The 20,332-nt window shown below is 49.3% G+C and overlaps 6 protein-coding genes across 6 annotated transcripts; 5 read left to right on the forward strand and 1 right to left on the reverse strand.

Annotated features, from left to right (window-relative positions):
- Positions 1-639: 639 nt before the first annotated feature.
- FSUBG_9322 (zinc transporter ZIP9) lies at positions 640-2,164 on the forward strand (the record flags this gene model as incomplete). Its single annotated transcript, XM_036687823.1, has 4 exons — positions 640-672; positions 728-744; positions 814-1,929; positions 1,978-2,164. 4 exons carry the CDS (start codon positions 640-642, stop codon positions 2,162-2,164), a joined length of 1,353 nt encoding a protein of 450 aa, XP_036535187.1.
- A 3,387-nt stretch (positions 2,165-5,551) lies between these two features.
- FSUBG_9323 (f-box and WD-40 domain protein) lies at positions 5,552-7,783 on the forward strand (the record flags this gene model as incomplete). Its single annotated transcript, XM_036687824.1, has 5 exons — positions 5,552-6,019; positions 6,081-6,688; positions 6,738-7,100; positions 7,147-7,495; positions 7,547-7,783. 5 exons carry the CDS (start codon positions 5,552-5,554, stop codon positions 7,781-7,783), a joined length of 2,025 nt encoding a protein of 674 aa, XP_036535188.1.
- Positions 7,784-8,856: 1,073 nt separating this feature from the next.
- FSUBG_9324 (pyruvate dehydrogenase E1 component subunit alpha) lies at positions 8,857-10,303 on the forward strand (the record flags this gene model as incomplete). Its single annotated transcript, XM_036687825.1, has 4 exons — positions 8,857-8,988; positions 9,101-9,234; positions 9,290-9,744; positions 9,795-10,303. The coding sequence occupies 4 exons, from the start codon at positions 8,857-8,859 to the stop codon at positions 10,301-10,303; spliced, it is 1,230 nt and encodes a 409-aa protein (XP_036535189.1).
- Positions 10,304-10,923: 620 nt separating this feature from the next.
- FSUBG_9325 (DNA ligase 1) lies at positions 10,924-13,777 on the forward strand (the record flags this gene model as incomplete). The annotated part of the gene is made up of 5 exons (XM_036687826.1): positions 10,924-10,979; positions 11,045-11,178; positions 11,228-12,371; positions 12,419-13,187; positions 13,241-13,777. The coding sequence occupies 5 exons, from the start codon at positions 10,924-10,926 to the stop codon at positions 13,775-13,777; spliced, it is 2,640 nt and encodes an 879-aa protein (XP_036535190.1).
- A 670-nt stretch (positions 13,778-14,447) lies between these two features.
- Positions 14,448-17,443, reverse strand: FSUBG_9326 (chloride channel 3; the record flags this gene model as incomplete). The annotated part of the gene is made up of 6 exons (XM_036687827.1): positions 14,448-15,773; positions 15,830-16,015; positions 16,065-16,156; positions 16,208-16,322; positions 16,372-16,524; positions 16,589-17,443. The coding sequence occupies 6 exons, from the start codon at positions 17,441-17,443 to the stop codon at positions 14,448-14,450; spliced, it is 2,727 nt and encodes a 908-aa protein (XP_036535191.1).
- An 880-nt stretch (positions 17,444-18,323) lies between these two features.
- FSUBG_9327 (uncharacterized protein) lies at positions 18,324-20,310 on the forward strand (the record flags this gene model as incomplete). Its single annotated transcript, XM_036687828.1, has 3 exons — positions 18,324-18,691; positions 18,742-19,048; positions 19,099-20,310. The coding sequence occupies 3 exons, from the start codon at positions 18,324-18,326 to the stop codon at positions 20,308-20,310; spliced, it is 1,887 nt and encodes a 628-aa protein (XP_036535192.1).
- Between the last annotated feature and the right edge of the window lie 22 nt (positions 20,311-20,332).

The raw sequence follows: 20,332 nt of genomic DNA on the forward strand, positions 1-20,332 counted from the left end.
GCAACTTGGAGGGATACATGGGCCGCCGACCACCACCGCCTATTATTCGCACTCACTTCACTTGAAGTCGAAAGTTTTACACACCAAGACCCCCATGCTAGATAACAACGTTGCCCTCCCGAGCGACGTGATACTGATCTCTTATCTCACATCATTAATCAGTTATAGTTGACGCTATTCCAAAAAGTATTCCTCCCCCTGAAATCATTGTCTCCACGGGTTGGCCCCTAGGGGGGATTTTAAGGGTCTAGATGCCCATCAGTGACCAATCGACAGCTAGCAAACCGTCGCAGGGCTGGTATTGATGGACCCAATCCATCCAATTCTAACAGTGAGGTGTCCAGGTGTCCAGGCCTCCTCAGATAAATTTGTTCGACACCTAATACCAACGCCAACCTCTTTCTTGTCCGCTCCGCCCTTGCGTCTTGTCTTGTCTTGTCTTGTCTGTCGTCGATATTGCGCTTCGATCCCTCGATAAGCGCATATTCAGACCGGTAAACTCGACGGGAATCAGTCAAGACCGCAACATGCGTGGGTAGTCTTTACACCGGCACCTCTTTTCCTTCTGTTCTGCCATCATTCCTTTGCGCATAACCACCCAAGCAAGAGTCCGTCAGTCAATTTGACATCGCATCAACCATGGGAGGGGTACTATTACTTCTAGGCCTATGCGTAAGTAAACCTCACCTACTCGTCAATAAATTACTGAGACTGACATTCAATCAAGCTAGTCATGGCGTTGGCGTATGTGCGATCCTGATCATAGACTCATGCCATTGTCGTCAATTGCTAACATAGCTACTTACCCAACAGCTCATTTCTTGCCGGAGCGCTGCCCCTTTCAATGTCGCTTTCGCAATCACAACTTCGATTACTCTCGAGCGTCGGTGTTGGAATATTGGTCGGGACCTCACTTATAGTCATTATCCCCGAAGGAATCGAGGCTGCAACCGCTCCCGCGGAGGCTGCTCATATGCATCGAGTTCGAAGCCTGGTGCGTCGAACCCCCTGGAGCCACGCCGTACTTCAACGTGGACTCCCTGAGTCAATTGTCACAATAAGCACCGGCTCAATCGAGAAACGAAATGACGAGTTGGACACCGAAGCGCTTGTCCGTCGCATTATAAATGCAGGAGCGGGGAATGGCCGAGTCAAGCGCGCAGACATTGAAGCCGCCGTTGAAGCGATAGGTGATGATGCTCCAGCCATCCCAGGAGCCGGCGATACCACAAAAGATAGCACTACCGACAACAAGGGATCAGAAAAGGCCGAGAGCGGAAAGGAAGACCAACAGAGCCATGACGGAGATCATGAAGCAGAGCACGACCATGACCATGAACAGGAGCATGAGAAAGAGGAAGCGCACGAGCACGAACATGCCGTCCCCACATTCGAAATAGGCTTCTCGTTGATTCTGGGGTTTCTGTTAATGTTCCTGATCGATCGACTTCCGCGCCATGCGACAGAGAGTCTTCACTCTACACCCCAGACCCGCCATATCAGTCTCGACAACCTCAACGGTGATTCCGCCTCCGTTGACGAAGAGGCGGATGGGTTCCTGGGATCCCTGACACCCACTCCGCGACGAGCGCGCAGCCTGGCAACGACCACTGGACTGGTTATCCACGCCGCCGCCGACGGAATTGCAATGGGTGCCTCGTCTACCACGTCAGATATGAAGCTTGGCTTCATTATCTTTGCGGCCATTATGATTCACAAGGCTCCTGCTGCCTTTGGCCTAACTTCACTTCTCCTCAAGCAGGGTCTATCGAAGCGAGCTGCACGAGGACACCTTATTGTATTCAGTTTGGCCGCACCTTTTGGTGCATTGACAACATGGACATTGATCACTCTGCTAGGCGGTGGTAAGGTTGAGAGTGATCATTGGTGGACCGGCATGCTGCTTCTCTTCTCTGGTGGCACGTTTCTGTAAGTCAAGTATGTCTTTCTCGACATTCGTCACTGACACCTCGATAGATATGTTGCTATGCATGCGATGCAAGAGGACACTACCCCTCATACTCATGACCACGGCATCAATGGCTATGCAGATAGTAGTGCCACAGCACAGCGGAAACCAAAGGGACCGCAAATGCGCGATACACTGGCCACCATGGGTGGTATGCTGGTACCACTCCTCACACAGTTTGGCCACCACCACTAAGTCGCAAGCACTTCATTTCTCTTGTATCCTCCTGCAGCGCATGTTGAGATTTTTGGACGGTATGTGGTGGAATATAACAGCCATAGACAGAGTATGGGATGACATGGCGCTTTTCAAGATTTCTTTACCTTTCGGGGCTGGCGAGCTCACTTTCGCCGCATGGGAAAGGACCAGAATAGGCCCCTGAGCGATTTTCACGGCGACAAAAGTCGGGGATGACGGGAATGAATTTATAGGGATAACATGGGACATGTACGGTTCCTTGGGTTGCAATAGCCGTACAAAGAGTATTCTTGAAATATGTTACCGGTGTTCTTGATTATGGCTGCACACCATCGCTATCACATCTCAAAGCCAAATTCTTTATACAGGACTGTATTCTCGTGTCACTTAATCGCTGCCAGCAACTCTGGATATATCAGAACGCATCTGGTTTCAATGTAACGCAGCCGCAGCCAAAAGGAGATATTCCATGCCAATGGTGGGTTTCCATCTGGTTCAACCTAGGTTTCAAAGAGGACGGTTAGAAGACCAACTGAGCTCTAGGCAGGGATACAAGGGCAAAGCTGCTTCATACTAAGTCACAGAAGCAACAAAATGGCCTGATTATTTTGTTTGAATGACACGTAGAGCATTGCAAAGTAAAATGGACAGGGAATGCTGAGGTAGTTTACTGTTAGTTGCCGTGGAGGGTAGGTTGATATAATTCTCCGCATTTGTCGATTGGACGATCTGATAATTTTGGTAATTTAATAAACATTGTCTTGATAGGACGTACGGTACGACGCGAGAGAATTCACAGAATTTGAAGAGTTTGACGGCGGTTTAATTAGGACGGACATCTTGATTAACAAGACGTTGAAACAATTTAATAGTGCTTACATTGGGGGAAAGCCAAGATTGGCGTTCGGTCAAGTCCGCTCACACTTTTCTTTACAGCCTCCACGAGAATAGCAAGGGGCTCAGTTCATTCAGCTTCAAGGCCAGGGTCTTGCAGTGCTTGTTAGTCTCGTTACAGCTTTTCCAAGGCATTGGGTATGCGTCGTTAGTGTGGTACTACTAAAAGCTAAATCTTCAGGGCGGATCAAGGAAGAAAAAAAGGTTGGTCGTTGACGCCATTGGCGCTTCTGGTGAATGTTCCGAGGTCTTCTTTTCTTCCATGTACCAAGGTAGGGATTCTCTCTGTAGTGACAACGTCAGAGTGTGAGATACTAGGTGCAGCATCGTGGCTTGCGTTAGGAGTTTGTTAGTTGGCGTTTGGTAAAGATTGATCCATGTGATATCTATTTCTTGCCAGTCCCTGCAATGAATCACAGAGCCAAGGATGTGTTATGATATGTGGTGCAGCAGACAAGATCAAGGTAACATGAACCCTCGTATTAATCCTCAGACTCCTTGCACGCACCTGATCGTCCAAGAAGCCTTGAAGAGGGGTTCGTCAACACACTCGACACGGCATCCAATCCCATCTTGTCGAGAGCCGCCTGAAATGTCACATCTCATCACATGGCTATACTCGATGGGGGAAGGGTAGCGATGTCTTGCAGGAGTTTGCAGTGCGGAGTCCCCCATCTTTGCTCTGAAGATATGTATGTATACCATGGTACACAGAGCACAATCGTAGCTGATCCTCACATGTCATTGAACAAGATAGGTACAGCTGCAGATACGTAGTCAAGCAGATCGACGTAATATCAGAGGCTGAGGGTCGGTGAAACCGTCATGATCAATGGTGCAAAAAGTCAACAGCCACGGGCTGCACCTGAGAATGGCGCACAGCTTCAACCACCTCTACTACGCAGGAACCAACAAGAGGTAATGTTATTCTATCCAATCCTTTCGTTGTGTACAATCTGATCTGATGAACGGTGCCGGAGATGATCAATTCGATCCAAGGTAGGATTGTATTCATCTATTCAGGGTTGACAGAGGCAGACTAACTAGGATCTGTTTCACTGCTTTGAAACAGAGCAGGTTTGGCATCTCATGTTTCGAAATCAATTTCTCAATGAATTGAGCAGAACCGTTTGCGGGTTTGATGAGAACAAGATTAAAGAATGTACTCTGTCAATGAAGCGAGATTTATTCCAATGGCGGGAATGTGATTGGAACGTCCCGTCCCTGCATTGAATCAATAATAATAAATGAGCTGAAGGAAGAAAAAGCAACGAAAAGAGCGGGCTTGACCTACCTTAGCCTTGAAGTGCTGGGTTGGTTCCTGCGCTTCTCTCCCAGTCTCCCTAACTACCTGAGTCGACCTGAATCCCTTATTACTTGCATCTCCTATTAGATGGATGCTGCTTGTACTGTAAAACCTGTCGATGACACCAGAAAAAAGGAAACGAAATTTGATCAAGTTCCGTTTTCGTTCACATAGACCGTCTTGGGCTTCGAAAAACTACCTAGTACTTCGTCTCTCTCACCCCTTATTCAGCCAACTTTCCCTTTCCTTTGTCTCTTGTCTCGCCTCCACTTCTGCATCTGTTGCATCTGGTCATCAGGTTGATTCACTCCCTCGACGCCTCAGAATCGAGTCGGTCATCTCGTCTTGCCTTACAAAGACGGACAAACCCATTATACATAGCATCCCCGTATCCTCGGTAAGACAATCTCACACCCTCATTGTGCGCGTTTGAACCTTTTCTCGACACAAACTTCCATACCCGGCCTTGCCAGCTCGACTCAGGAGATATCCTTATGCCGGTCACGGCGACAGCCGACATAATCATTGCAAAAAAAAAACGACACCCGAGCGGAAAGGCAAGGCAAGGGAATCGCTACAACAAGGCCCTGAACTGTACTGCAACGAATGCCGTTTAGCGCCTCTACGATCCCGCCATCGTCCTTGGCCTGCATCCGACCCACGCGCCAGGTCATCAGCCAGTCCCAGGCTCATTCTGCGAGCCAAGATTGCCATCCCAGAACAAACACAGGCGTTCCCGTCCCTGCCCTGGACGTGTTAGGTAGGTAGGTACTGTACTGTACCGGTACCGTACCGCCTGTCCGTCGGCTCTCTCCACTATCTCATCCTCTAGTGACTATCGCCATTCACCGTTGGTTTCTGCTTCCTGCACCCTTTCCCTTTTTTCAATATCTGCACCTAATTCTGTCCGAAGCCAACACAACTTTCTTATACCGAGTTTTTGCGCGATTATAAGCGATACGCTCTATTCTATATGTGCTGACATCCTCCTCGAATTGTTGGCAGAGGCCTCGTACGGCTTGCTTTCTGTTTCCCCACCCACGATCCATCGTCGGCCTCCCCTCGATATCAGCCGTTGTCACTCAAGGAAACCACCTCCATCAAGTTGTTAATCCTCCTCACAAACCGTTTCAAATTCTATATTTCGACACCCATCGAAATCTTGGAGGGCGACGACCCGGGTCATGGCAGGCTACCAACGACCCATGAGTTTTTCCGAAAGACGAGGAAGCGCCCTCAGTGACGACTTGACCCTCGGCACATCGACGAACCCCATGGTTAACCACCGCTTGGAAAAGCTGCCTCAGCAGCAACGGCACCTACGTGGACCTCCTACTCCCAGCATGTCTACACCCGCCGCGGACTTTGATCAACAACTCACTGGCTCACCTCCACCGCCTCCCACACCCGCTGCGTCCCCGGGACCTTCGCATTTCCAACCAGATTGGAGTGATGCGGCTGATGATGAGGACTTCTTTCTCGCCAAAGTCCGGCAACACTTTAAAAACTGTTCTGGTCCTCAGAGGACCCGAGTCCTCGCCGATCTGCTGAATCTCTGTACCAGCCAGCAATTGAGTTTCGTTCACCAATTTGTCAGCCCTTTATTGAAAAAGGACCCATTTACAAGTTTGCCAGACGAACTGTGTCTTCGGGTAAGGAACACTCTTGTCTCGTTGTTTTCCCTAGATCCAGTGGGCTTACTCACATGTGCAGATATTATCTTTCATCGATGACCCCAAAGTTTTAGCACGAGCCTCGCAAGTTTCCAAACGATGGCGAGATCTCCTTAGCGACGACATGACATGGAAGAATCTTTGTGTCAAACACGACTACGGCCGCCGACTATCAGAGGTCTACACCCACGCACCCAACTTCTCATCGAGACCATCAGTACAGGCTTTGCATGGACTCGATGCCGACATGACCGGCAGCAGCAGCTTCCCAGGCGCCCGCCCTTATTCATACACCTCAGGGACCCGATCGTTCGATGCCTCGAATACCTCTGGTCGACCCAGGTTACGGACTTACAAATCTCACTTCAAGCAGAGATATCTAGTTGAAGCTGCTTGGCGATCTGGCGGCACTAGCACAACGCGGAATATTACCCAAGAAGGGGGCGTCGTCACAAGCTTGCATCTGACGCCCAAGTACATCATTGTTGCACTTGATAATGCCAAGATTCATGTGTTCGATACGGAGGGAGACTCGCAACGCACCCTGCAGGGACATGTTATGGGTGTCTGGGCCATGGTTCCCTGGGATGATACTCTGGTCAGTGGAGGCTGCGATCGCGATGTGAGAGTATGGAACCTCAAGACTGGGTAAGTTGAGAGCCACCATCAGTCTCGATCCTTTGCTGACAGGATACAGTGCCTGTTTACACACCCTGCGAGGTCACACATCGACAGTCAGGTGCTTGAAAATGGCAGATGCAAACACGGCGATTTCTGGATCCCGGGATACCACCCTAAGAATCTGGGATATCCGAACAGGCCTTTGCAAAAATGTTCTTGTTGGTCATCAGTCCAGTGTTCGGTGTCTCGAGATCAAGGGAGACATTGTCGTATCCGGTAGCTATGATACTTTCGCTCGTGTCTGGAGCATTTCCGAGGGTCGTTGTCTTCAAACGCTACAGGGACATTTTAGTCAAATTTATGCCATTGCGTTTGATGGTAAACGAGTCGTGACGGGCAGTCTGGATACCAACGTGAGAATTTGGGATCCGACTTCTGGGTATGTGTCTCTTCAACTACAGATAACAGCTACTAACAGTTGGAAGTGAGTGCCTGGCTATTCTCCAGGGCCACACGTCTCTCGTTGGACAGCTTCAGATGCGCGGTGACACCCTAGTTACCGGTGGATCAGATGGATCGGTTAGAGTTTGGTCACTGAAAGAAATGTGTCCGATCCATCGTCTCGCAGCTCACGATAACAGCGTCACCAGTCTGCAGTTTGATGATACTCGAGTCGTGAGTGGTGGCAGTGATGGTCGAGTTAAGATCTGGGACCTCAAAACTGGACATCTCGTTCGTGAACTCATCGCGCAAGGTGAAGCTGTTTGGCGTGTTGCCTTCGAAGATGAGAAGTGTGTTGCTTTGGCCTTGAGACACGGCCGTACAGTCATGGAGGTAAGTCGATATTGGACGAAGGCTAATAACACTCAAGACTGACTTTGGTAGGTGTGGTCGTTCTCACCACCTGAAGATATGCTATATGACCGACCACTCTCGCTTCAACAGCGGGTACTGGAGGATGACCCGAATCGCCCACTGAGCGCCATGGCTATCGACTATCGCATTTCACAACAGGCTTTGGCCAGTTCTAGCCGAGACGCTTCAACCCCGGATGTCGAGATGAACGACGCTGGCCCTTCAACTGCCCCATTGCAGGGCGGTACGTTCTTTCATGACGACTGAGCTGGGTTCGGTGATCTCAACCATGGCCCTGCGTCAACCATCATGTTGACATCGGCGAGCACCAGCATTTTAAGCGTACCCGATTTTGTGCATTCAACATTTAGTATCGAAGACGGATCCGGCCATCCGCACTGCATTGCACTATACTCTTTCTTCGAATTGTTGTAGAGGCGCCAAGGGTTTTTGAAAGCATGTTTTGGGCGTTGCTGCATCACCACCAGTTCACAGAATATGTTAGTTATGGATGGATGATGATGATGCGAATTTGCATGGGAGTATGACAGCATGAATCAAGGGGTTATGGGAAACTGGAGCCACGGAAATGGAACATGGAGTTGCGTCTCAAGGCGGCTCGGACTATATAAGAAGTCGATGTCAACGTTGTGGTTTTTTTGACATTGATCGTTATCTTCACCATAATACCATATCGACAGCATGCGTATAGAACGATTAGAGATTAGCCCAATAATGTTGGGTTCCACCAATAAGACCTGCCAATTCTTTGTCTTTTTATTCTGGAGCTAGGTAGGTAGGAGTAATAAACTGCCATCATGGGCCATGTTTTCGTTCCTTGGAGGCAAAATCGTTGAGCCCGAATATTTCCAGGGACTGAGAGTACCTCAGCAAGGGACTTCCGACCTCCACAGCAAAACCTCTTGTCGTGGCTCGGAGGTAGAAGGGACGATGTGGATAGAGCCCCACATCGGCGAGAATTACACCGACGAAGTCGTGTGTCACTTGGACGGTCTTGTATGGAGCAGAAAGATGGTCAAGAGGTTGTCTTTTGATAATCGGAAGACATCCAGGGACATTTAGCAGGCCTTGTCGATATATGTATGTCCCCAGAGAAGACTATCTCTTCAATTGGACAGTCCAGAGGCATTTAAAGAGAAACCAAACATGTACATATCACGTGTCTGCTAAGCCTATTCAGGACTAGACCTACCAACAATTGGAGGCCAAGCTCAACGCTCTGCCGCTCAACAGCGACTTTTTCTGAGCTCAATCCAGCCAAGTCGCAGTTATCAACTCGACAACGTCCTGATCCCTCAGTTCAATTCTCCATATCCACGATGTTGTCTCGAGCTCTCCGTCTCCCCAGGGCTGTGCCTATGCGCACCAAGCTCGCCGCTCCCGCTTTCACTGCCATTCGCTCCGTCACCACTGATGCTGCTTCGGCGTCCCTGAGCCACTCAGTTCCCAAGGTGAGAAAATGCGCACTTTCCGTCCCGCAAGGGTCCTTCGAAATACCCTCGCCCGACACTTCGTCCTCCGCAATGCGCCCACGAACCATCACTGACTCTTTGACTGCTACAGTCCGATGACGAGCCTTTCTCTGTTAACCTCAGCGATGAGAGCTTCGAGACTTACGAGCTGGACCCCCCTCCTTACACCCTGGAGGTGACCAAGAAGGAGTTGAAGGATATGTACCGCGAGATGGTCATCACCCGGTATGCAACACCATCCCCCACGATCTCCATACGATATTTACTGATAATCCCGCAGACAGATGGAGATGGCGGCCGATCGTCTGTACAAGGAGAAGAAGATTCGTGGTTTCTGCCACTTGTCTACCGGACAGGAGGCTGTTGCCGTTGGCATTGAGCATGCCATCACCAAGGAGGACGATATTATCACCGCTTACCGATGCCACGGCTACGCATTGATGCGTGGTGCTTCCGTTCGATCCATCATTGGTGAGCTGCTTGGCCGACGTGAGGGTATCTCCTATGGCAAGGGTGGTTCCATGCACATGTTCGCCAAGAGCTTCTACGGCGGTAACGGTATCGTCGGCGCTCAGGTTCCCGTTGGTGCCGGCCTTGCCTTTGCTCACAAGTACAATGGCAACAAGAACGCCTCTATCATCCTCTACGGTGATGGTGCTAGCAACCAGGGCCAGGTCTTTGAGGCTTTCAACATGGCCAAGCTCTGGAACCTCCCTGCCCTCTTTGGCTGCGAGAGTAAGTCAATATGATAAGAACGAGTCAGAGCACTACTGACAACTCTACAGACAACAAGTACGGTATGGGTACCGCCGCTGCTCGTTCTTCCGCTTTGACCGACTACTACAAGCGTGGCCAGTACATCCCCGGTCTGAAAGTCAATGGTATGGATGTCCTTGCCGTCAAGGCCGCCGTCAAGTACGGCAAGGAGTGGACTGCTGCCGACAAGGGACCTCTCGTCCTCGAGTACGTCACCTACAGATATGGTGGTCACTCCATGTCTGATCCCGGTACCACCTACCGAACTCGTGAAGAAATTCAGCGCATGCGATCCACCAACGATCCTATTGCTGGACTCAAGCAGAAGATCCTGGACTGGGAGATCACAAGTGAGGAGGAGCTCAAGAAGATTGACAAGGAGGCTCGTGCCCACGTCAACGAGGAGGTCGCTGCTGCTGAGGCCATGGCCGCGCCTGAGCCCAAGCCTGAGATTCTGTTTGAGGATATCTACGTTCGGGGATCCGAGCCCGAGTACATCCGTGGCCGTATTCCCGAGGAGAACCACTACTTCCAGTAGAGGAACTGAGCGCGAGGCCGTACCACTATAATGATTTGAGCACTTACTTGTTGCTTGCTGTAATATACATCCATGATCTATCTAGAAAGAGGCCTGGCATGGTCCGAAAATGGAGAAGGGCGAGGACCCAGGATTGCTTTTTTCGTGTTACTCATGGATGTCTCTTTGTCCTACTGTGGTTTATATCAATGTCCTTTCTCAAAGTTAGTAACGAAAGAAATCACCCAACATCATGATCTCTGGCGAGCCATCTCGGCCTATCTCCCCCGAGACATCAAGAGCTTGCTTGCATGATGGCCCCTCTAACAATTAATTAACGCGCGCTAATAAATTTGATCGACGCCTTACTCAACATGGGAATAGCCGGGTGCACGTCCTGCCTTACTAGGCAACAAAGTCACGTGGAGCAGGCATCTCGCGCGTTCTGGTCGCACCTCCCCTCGGGAATGGCAGCTAATTAACGCGACAGGTTGCCTAGCGGGCGCGTCATGCTACTCAGTGTCAGGTCAACTCGCGGGCTCACAATTGCCCCTCTCTTTCTACAAAACACTTCCAGATTAATATCACGACCTGTAAATCTTTACTCGTTGCGTTTGTTTTCGATAATAACTCTACGCACCATGGCCCCAAAACAGGCGACACTCGGGTATGTCAAGTCCGGACAGAGCACAATCGGGTGTGTGGAGGGACACCTAAAAGTTCAAGACTCGATCACTGACCGAGGCCAATTGGTACCTACAGGAAGTTCTTTGGTGCAAAAGGTGCGCCTCCTCAACAGACAAAGCTCTCCTTCAGCAGCAAACCTAAAAAAGAAGAAGTGAAGGACGAGGAGGAGGCTGAAATGAAGGTCAAATCGGGCTCAGATTCTGAGAAAGGTATTTTACTCCTTCGATAAAATCTTACAATATTCTAAATATGGATCAGAAACAAAGAAGCGAGCAAGATCAGAAGACAAGCCCAAGCCCGAGCCTACGCCCATTAAGAAAGAGGATGTCGATGACGAGAGCGATGGGCCTGTCACCAAGCGAGCACGACGAAGTCGAAAGCGAGTTGAGGAAGAAGATGACGATGAGATGATCGAAGAAAACGTGAAGAAAGAGAAGCATGCACCCCCCAAGGAGTCAAATATCGCAAGCACACACTCAAAAGTCAAGTCGCCCAAGAGGTCAAAGGTAACCCCCAAAGCCAAGGCGGCCAAAGAACCAACTCCTGAGGAGAACGATGATTCTGCCAAAGAAGAGGCATCGACAGCTTCAGCTTCAGAAGCCGAGCTTGACGACGAGGCAGATGTCGAAGATAAGCCTGAAGTTGCTGCCAAGGCTCGCGAGAAGGTCCAGACAAAGTTCAAGTCTAAGACGAAAGACCCTTATCCTGACTGGAAGCCCGGCACCCCTGTTCCGTATGCGGCCCTGTGTACAACCTTCTCTCTTGTGGAAATGACCACCAAAAGATTGATTATTATGGAGCATTGCTCTCTGTTCCTTCGCCAGGTCATGCGCCTGACCCCTGAGGATCTATTACCTACAGTCTTGTTAATGATTAATAAATTGGCTCCCGACTACGCTGGTATCGAGCTGGGTATCGGCGAGTCGTTAATCATGAAGGCTATCGGCGAGACGACCGGACGAAGCCTCCAGGTGATTAAGGCTGATCAGAAAGAAATTGGCGATCTTGGATTGGTGGCTGTAAAGAGTCGATCAACTCAGCGCACTATGTTCAAGCCCAAGGCTTTGACTATCAGGGGTGTGCATCAAGGCCTAATGAACATTGCTACTGTCACTGGCAACGGTGCTCAGGGGCGCAAGGTGGATGGTATCAAGAAGCTTCTTGCCGCAGCTGATGCTAACTCCACCGGTAAAGTCGATATTACTAAGGATAAGGGAGGTCCGAGTGAAGCCAAGTTTATCATTCGATTCCTGGAAGGAAAATTAAGACTCGGTCTAGCTGAGAGAACTGTTCTTGTTTCTTTGGCGCAAGCTATTGTTGCCCACGAAGCAGATGCCAAGGGTAAGGTCCCTAGCACCTCAGATCTTGAGAAGGGTGAATCAATTCTCAAGACTGTCTACAGGTAAGCCACGTGGACCAATGTCGATGACCCATGCTTACAAAATACAGCGAGCTTCCGAGCTACGACGTGATTATTCCTGCAATGCTAGAACACGGTATCATGAAGCTTCGTGAAAATTGCAAGCTCCGACCCGGTGTACCTTTGAAGCCTATGCTGGCCAAGCCAACCAAGGCAATAACCGAAGTACTCGATCGCTTTGAGGGACAAACCTTCACCTGTGAGTATAAGTATGATGGCGAAAGAGCACAAATCCATTATGTGGCCAGAGATGCGCCTCAAGAACTAAGCGAAGCGAGCCAAGGCGCCGCCAAGGAGGCTGCCGCTGGTGTTGCTAGCATCTTCTCTAGAAACTCCGAAGATCTCTCCCGGAAGTATCCCGATATCCTTGCCAAACTCCATACTTGGGTCAAGCCGGACACCAAGAGCTTTGTCCTGGATTGTGAAACAGTGGCCTGGGACGTCGATGAGAAGAAGGTGTTGCCCTTCCAGCAACTCATGACACGCAAGAAGAAGGATGTCAAGGTTGAGGATGTAAAAGTCAAGGTCTGCGTATTTGCATTCGATCTGCTGTACCTCAATGGAGAAGCTGTTGTTGAGAAGGCACTGCGTGAGCGACGTGAGCTTCTTGAAACTGCGTTTAATCCTGTAGAGGGCGAGTTTTCCTTCGCTACGCACATGAACGGTCAGGAACTGGATGAGATCCAGGTTTTCCTTGACGAAAGTGTCAAGGCATCATGCGAGGGTCTGATGGTAAAAATGCTGGATGGAACTGAGAGTGGATATGAGCCCAGTAAGCGAAGTCGTAACTGGCTCAAGGTAAAAATTCGTAACCGCATTACTGGAATCTGTATGACTGACTGCTATCATAGATCAAGAAGGATTACCTCTCAGGCGTCGGTGATTCCCTGGATCTTGTTGTTCTGGGCGCGTACTACGGCAAAGGCAAGCGCACATCTGTTTACGGTGCATTCCTTCTGGCCTGTTACAACCCTAACTCAGAGACATACGAAACTGTTTGCAACATTGGAACTGGCTTCTCAGAGCAGGTCTTGGAGGATCTTCATACCCAACTCTCTGAGATTACCATTGATAGGCCTAAGCCTTTTTACTCCCACTCTTCTGGCGGTCAACACCAACCTGATGTCTGGTTTGAGCCTCGGTATGTCTGGGAAGTCAAGACAGCCGATTTGACCCTCAGTCCACGTTACAAGGCCGGTGCTAAGGAAGGTGTCGACCCGTCAGGAAACAAGGGTATCAGTCTTCGATTCCCTCGCTTCATCCGTGTGCGAGATGATAAGAAAGCTGATGCTGCCACGACAAGTCGCCAGGTCGCTGAAATGTATCGCAAGCAGGAGAGCGTGACAAAGAACAAGGGCCCCTCTGTTGATGATGACTTTGAGTATTAGAATTAGTGTTGTTCTCTTCGGCTTTCTCAGAGGAGCAGTTTATGCATCGTCTAGTATGTTGTTGCTCAGGCGTTGATCTCATACTATATCAGGATTTCAATCAAGCATGGGAGTTCCACGGTGAAACAAAAAGTAGGGGCTATTTTGACCTGACCATTACTTCATGAAAATTCAAGCAAATTATGACAAATACTCAGATCTCCAGCGTCTTGTGTACTGGCGTGCAGTTTTTGTTTGCAAATAAGGAAATACTTCTGGCGAGCTGAATCAATGTCGGTCATGCCTTGGGGAATGAGAAAACATGTTACACCAAGCTTAGATATAAGTTAATTAGAAATGTATGCACTAAGCCTATATTAAGGATACGTAACTATTCTTGTTGTTTACCGAGAACATGATTCTTTTTGTCTCCCCTTGGCATCTGATATTACAAGAGAGAGGCACATCTTGTAACAAAGCCCGAAGCGCATGACAGCACATAATAATGGGTTATTCCGATAAACTGAGATGGGAGGCCAGTAATATATCAGGATAAATCTGTACGAAGCGTTGAATTGTACATTTATATATATTGATAGCCTACCAAGAATAGCAAACTCGTCTATATGATCAAAATCAATATACCCATGATCAATCATGCATTACCCAGCATCAAATCTACAGGCTCCTTTTATAACATTGGTTCTTCCCCTTGTATACTATCCCCATCATCGGCACCATCGCAATGTAATAATCCACTACTTTCACCGCCGCCATTGTCGTCTGCTATCCTGTCGGTCAGGCCAGTCTCATGACCAGCATCGCCGGGTGCCAGACCCATGGTCCGGCGTGTCTCTTCGGCACCATTGAGGACATACCAGACGTCCTTCTTTGTCAACAAGCCCTGCAGAACACCGCGATCGCTAAAGAGAAGGTATCTGAGGCCGAGCTTTTGAAAATATGTAGCGACAAGGTGAAGACTTGTATGCGAAGCCCGGGTAAGCGGTGTTTGGTCCATCCAGGGGCGAAGATCCAGGGTTGTGCGTGGATCTGCCATGGGCTGGTGAGAAAAGAAGGCTTCAGTCTCAGGGGGCAGCAAACGAGGTGCTTGCGTCGAGGCTGAGAGATTGTATGCCAGCTCGGCACGAGAGATATAGCCAAGAAGAATGGCTTCTCGGGGATCTGATATGACGGGGAAACCGCGGTATGGGTGCATCTCGAGGATAGTGGTGAGAGATGCGATGGTGTGACCCGTGGCAGTAAGAACTACAAGATCCTCGATGCGAGTCATGACTTGAGAAGCTGGGATGTCAGGAATGGATTCGTTATTCTCACTATTGTCGAGAAAGGGATATTCGTTGAAATGAATCCACGATTCGTAGATACCGCGACGTGAGAAAGCATCGCCCACCCACTTTGATATCATGACAGCGATCATAATGGGGAGAACATAGGTGAGGGCGCCCGTGAGCTCGAACATGATGACGACAATAGAGACCGTCAAGCGGGTTACTCCAGCAAGGGATGCTGCTGCTCCGACGATGGCATATGTACCTGGTGTAACGCAGGGTATATCAGGTTCGCATGAGCCAAATAAGAAGAACCCAGGGTGATTGGTAACCCAAATCTCCATGATGATACCTACAGCGCGGCCTGTCAAGGCACCAATGGCCATCGAAGGAAGAATAATTCCGGCGGGGATTTGGAGACCGAATGTGACAGCGGCGAGGAAGAAGCCCAATACAGATGCAAAGACTAGGAGGACAATGGTCCTGGCCGAGGCAGCTCCTGTTCTACAGAGGCCAATGGGGTCGTCGAGAACCTGCGAGCATTCTGAAAAGAGGTTGGAGACGAGCTCAGTCGTCTGCACCTTCATGTAGAAGTTAGGGTAGTTGATGAGGGCCGTGAAGAAGGCCACGATGAGGACCTGGACGATAGGGCCTGGAATCCATCGGTTCGTCTTCTTCCAGCGAGCAATAGCCATGTTGAGTCTTATGAAGAGACCGCCATGTATGCCCTGGAAAGGAAATACTGTTAGTGACTTGTTCTGTTTGTACTTGATGTTGAACTTACACCCATGACGCCTAGTATGGCGTAGGGGAGCAACTCAAAGCCATGCCATCCAATGCTGTAGTGAACTTGATACAAGACAAGCTTGCCAGATCGAAAGGGGTCGAAAGCCTGAAGAACAACTGCAGCAGTCATGGCACAGACAAAGCTCTGCCACATGGTCTTGTCTGGAAAGTAATAAGACAGAGTCTGTGGAGAATCAGTATTGGTTTGGGGGCTGGGACTGAGCATAACTAACCTCGAGACTGAACAAGACACCACCGATGGGGGAACCAAAGGCAACTGAGACACCTGAGGCGGCGGCAGCCGAAAGAACCTCACGTTTGCGAGCTAATAGCATTAGCTGATGAGAACTGACTGAATCATAGGGAAGCTCTCTACCTTCGTTGTCATTGATGTTGCGGAACAATTTCGTAAATACGTTGGCGCAACAGCAAGCAACATGAATTAGAGGGCCTTCTTTACCCAACCACATGCCTGATGCAACAGCAAGAGCCTGTGACGGTGTTAGTAACGAGCTGGTTAGCAGTATAGGCTTGACTGACAAGACCAAGAGACTTGATGATGAGTGTCCAGAGTCCAAGGAACCGTCGAATCACGAAGCCCCCCAGAACAGTCTTGATTTCTGGAATACCGCTGTGTTTTGCGTAGATGGCATATTCTTGGACGAGAAGTGCCGCGACATATGAAAACAGCATCTTCCAATCGTTAGCCATATGAGGTGGTAGTAGAGGACATGGGGTTCCGGTCCAGTGTACATACCGCGAAAGAAACAAAGAAGAAATACTCGATGAACCACTTGCCACCTTTTGAATGGACTCCCAGAGCGTCGCCCCAAGTCTTCCAACCGTCACATTTGGAGCCTTGGTCATAACCATAACAGCAGAACGCCTTGTTTAGGTAAAAATGGCCTCCTTCTGGTCCACTGGCGCAGTATCCTTCCTTCAAATCTCCAAGCCAGTCGGTCGTGACGTTGATGACAGCAGCTACAGTGCCTACAAGCATACCCGTCAAGAGCAGGACGATCCAGACTTGGCTGGCATCAATGAGGCGTCGCACATAACCTATAAGCCCAGATGCACTCGAGTATAACATGCGCAATCTTTGGCGCTCTTTTGTGTATTCGAAGATCCAATCGATAGCCGTGAGATCCTCGTAGCCGACTCGACGCCCTGGCCCCTCGACATACCAATCATGCGGCACACCATCCTTGGAAGCTTCGTTGAACACGACAGTTTCAGGGCGCGGGGGAGTATTAGAGCTTGGATGAACAGCTGGAGAGGGTCCTCTCGAGGAGGCATGCGGCCGTGAACCTGTGAGGGCGGAGAGAAGTCGAGAGGGCGCAGACCATAGCGAGGGACCCTGTCTGCGTTTAAAGGTCATGGGTGCACCCAAATTGCTCTGAAGCGGATCGTCACCGAGCACATGATCTCGGTCGCGAGACCTTCCACGGCCGCTGTCATCGCTGGCGTCGTCATGAAGGAAATCGAGCTCGTCGCGATCATCGGAATTGGAGTTTGGAGTATGCGACGAGGACGAGGCGGCGGAAGCAGAGGCAGAGGCGGAAGCGGAAGTGGAAGCGAAGGCGTAGGGGTCGTTTTGAGACGCTCCAGACATGATGCGGCTCATGACATTGTGATTATGCGGTGTAAGAGCTCACAGGTGGCCCAGAGTCTTTGGTTTGTGAGAGATTGAAAGGGAGAGTCGAGATAAAGTTAGGTACTAAGGTAGGTAATCTTACGAGGTTATTGGTGTCCATTTCAAGTGCGCTATTGACCTCGGAGAGTTCAGTGGAGGACACGCAATGGCTACAGTTGGTCTGGTTGGCTGTTGTAGGGCTTGGATTGCCTAAAACGGCGACTCGACCAGCTGAAAACAAACATTGGATGCATCAATGGATGGCGTCGGGTGGTTTTTTATAGCTGAGACAAGGAAGAGTTTTAAACAGAAGCATTGAAAGATTCTAGACTATTATTGTCTCGAGTTGCATGTTTAACGAGGCTCAAGTTTAATTACCACCTAAATCAATTTCCTGGTCTCGCGAAGATCTTGGCTTTCATTGTCCTTGTCGCAACTGGATCAAGACACTTATTTATGTCATAATTCTCATAGACTGAGCAGTATATGATACGACGGAACGATATGCCCAGATCTCAATGAAAATTAGGATTTATTCGTCATGTAAAATGAATTCGCTGATATCATCCCTTCCATAGATAAATGTTGGAGGTTTCTAGAACATGATCATCTAGGTACTAGTCTAGGCGCGGAGAGGAATTTATAGAATAGTGGGACCCAACAAAGTTGTTGCAAGTTAACCTAGGTACGGAGTACCTTACCTTAGGTACCTTACACAAGTGCACACACTCTTCTCATCTGAGTTGGCAACTATTTTCATATACAACCAAGACTTTTATCTTCCTCAAGGGACCCAAGTGTTGCATTCGGCTTATGGAAGTCACAGCTCGGTCTCCATTCCTCGACTCAATACTACAAAATGGCTGAAAATACACAAAGTACTGCTTCGCAACCTACAGACGTCAACAAGATACAATCACTTCTCAAGGCCAGAGATGATACCCAAAGATTTGTTGGACTGGCCCTCCTCAAATCTCTCCTCGACAGCTCAGAACAGCTTCGCCAAGATGAGCAAATAGTTCAAGGTCTATGGTCTAGTCTCTCACCCAAGTTCCTTGACCGACTACTACGCACAGGCTCAAAGCCTTCAACCCAGAATTCAAAAGAGATGTTGGATTTGGCTGTATCTGTCTTGCACATTTTCTCCATTCTTCTTCCAGACCAGGTCAAGAGTGATGCCAAATTCGTCAACAGAATCCCCTTGCTCGTCAATGCAGTTCTCTACAGGTATGTGGCCTCCTCGCCAGGCACCAGGAACAAACTAATGGCTGTTTCAGCTCTGAAGATACCACAAAGTTAATACTTCAACTACTACATACCCTAGTAAGCTCACAGCAAGGAGCTCAAGAGTTTATCAAAGTGGAAGACTTTAGCTCCCTTACCGAGATCGCTCCTAGCCATGCACCGGTTCTAGATATCTTTTGCTTTGCATGGCTCAACATCATGGCATCCATTGAAGATCCCTCTACACTGGTGAGGCAGATTGACGACACGATTCAGAGTCTAGTCTCATCATTCACTGGAACTGATGCTGTCACTCTTCTCGAGTTCCTTGGTTACTTTCTTCGGCGTGCCAACTCTTCTGTGCGTTTTCCACAACTTCTCTGAGAGAATTATCTGACCGTTTGCTCCAGACCCTTCCTCAATTTCCCAGGTGGCTCAAGGTAGTCGTTAGCTACATTCAAAACCTCGTCATAAGTAGGCCAACACCTGAAGGCCGAGCGGCATATACAAATGCTACAGCCTCGATACTCCAAGCTTTCCCATCCGAGGCACCGAAGTTGGTGTTTATCGACGACAAAAAGGACGACAAGGCCTTCTCATACTTACTCATCAACCTACTACTCATTGATATCCGCTCTTCGGCTCCCACTCTTCTAGAACAGCTAAATAAGCCCGAGTACCCCAAAGTCTCAACACGCCTCACCTCTGCATTCGACGTCATCTCAATCTTCATTGGATACCTCGTGCAGTGTTTGGAAGACGAGTCCATGGAAACCTTCTTCATGACCCCTGAGAACCTCCTGAAGCTCCGTAAGGGCATTTCCGAGACAATGTCTCTCACAGCCGAGTATCTTCGCGATCGATGGGATGCTTCTGTTGCCGGCGCTATGGGACTACATCCAGACGCTCGAACTGGCACGACGGATACATCAACTGGGGTCCACTACACACTCGCTTGGGACTCAATGAGAGATAATGCCGACGATGATATGTTCATACTTTCAGCTGTGCGAGCGTTGGCGCTTTGGCTGCGAGAAGAGGAGAATGATATCCTGCGAAAAGAGGCTACTGGTTTGATGGATATGTTTATGGATCTTTACAAATCCAGCTCTCAACATAAACTAGACTTTCGATCTCCTGTCCTCGTGGCTCTCGAGGGTGTGACTACGCTACCCCAAGGTCGCGAGCTGTTGCTCGCCAACGAAGGGTGGACAATTCTCGTTCAAGATCTGAACTCAATCCTGCAGCATGCCTCACAGACTTGCGGAGAGCATGAGGCTGCTCGGGCTACAGACATTGTTCGCATTCTACTTCCCATAGTTGAGCGAGAGTCCAGTGGTGTTCCTGAAGCTTGGATGGATCTCATCACTTCAGTAGCAGCATGGGATATCCATGATTCAGAGCTCTCACCCAAGGTACAGGAGGCAGCAATATCCTCTTTGCAACTTTGCTGCTCGGTGCTTGGAGGGGCGAACCGGGGCATGCAGCAGAGATACAAACACTCTATTGCTGCTATCTATGGGATTGCGTCTCAACTTGCTAAGCAAGTCAATCATGAGAATCCTGAGAGGGAAATGTTAGACGATGTTCTCGCTACATTGGGTTTGTTAGCGCAGGAGTGATGACAACTACGGGATAGCCTTT

This window comes from Fusarium subglutinans, assembly GCF_013396075.1.
Source record: "Fusarium subglutinans strain NRRL 66333 chromosome Unknown NRRL66333_c0000141, whole genome shotgun sequence".
In the NCBI taxonomy this organism is placed as follows: Eukaryota; Fungi; Ascomycota; class Sordariomycetes; order Hypocreales; family Nectriaceae; genus Fusarium; species Fusarium subglutinans.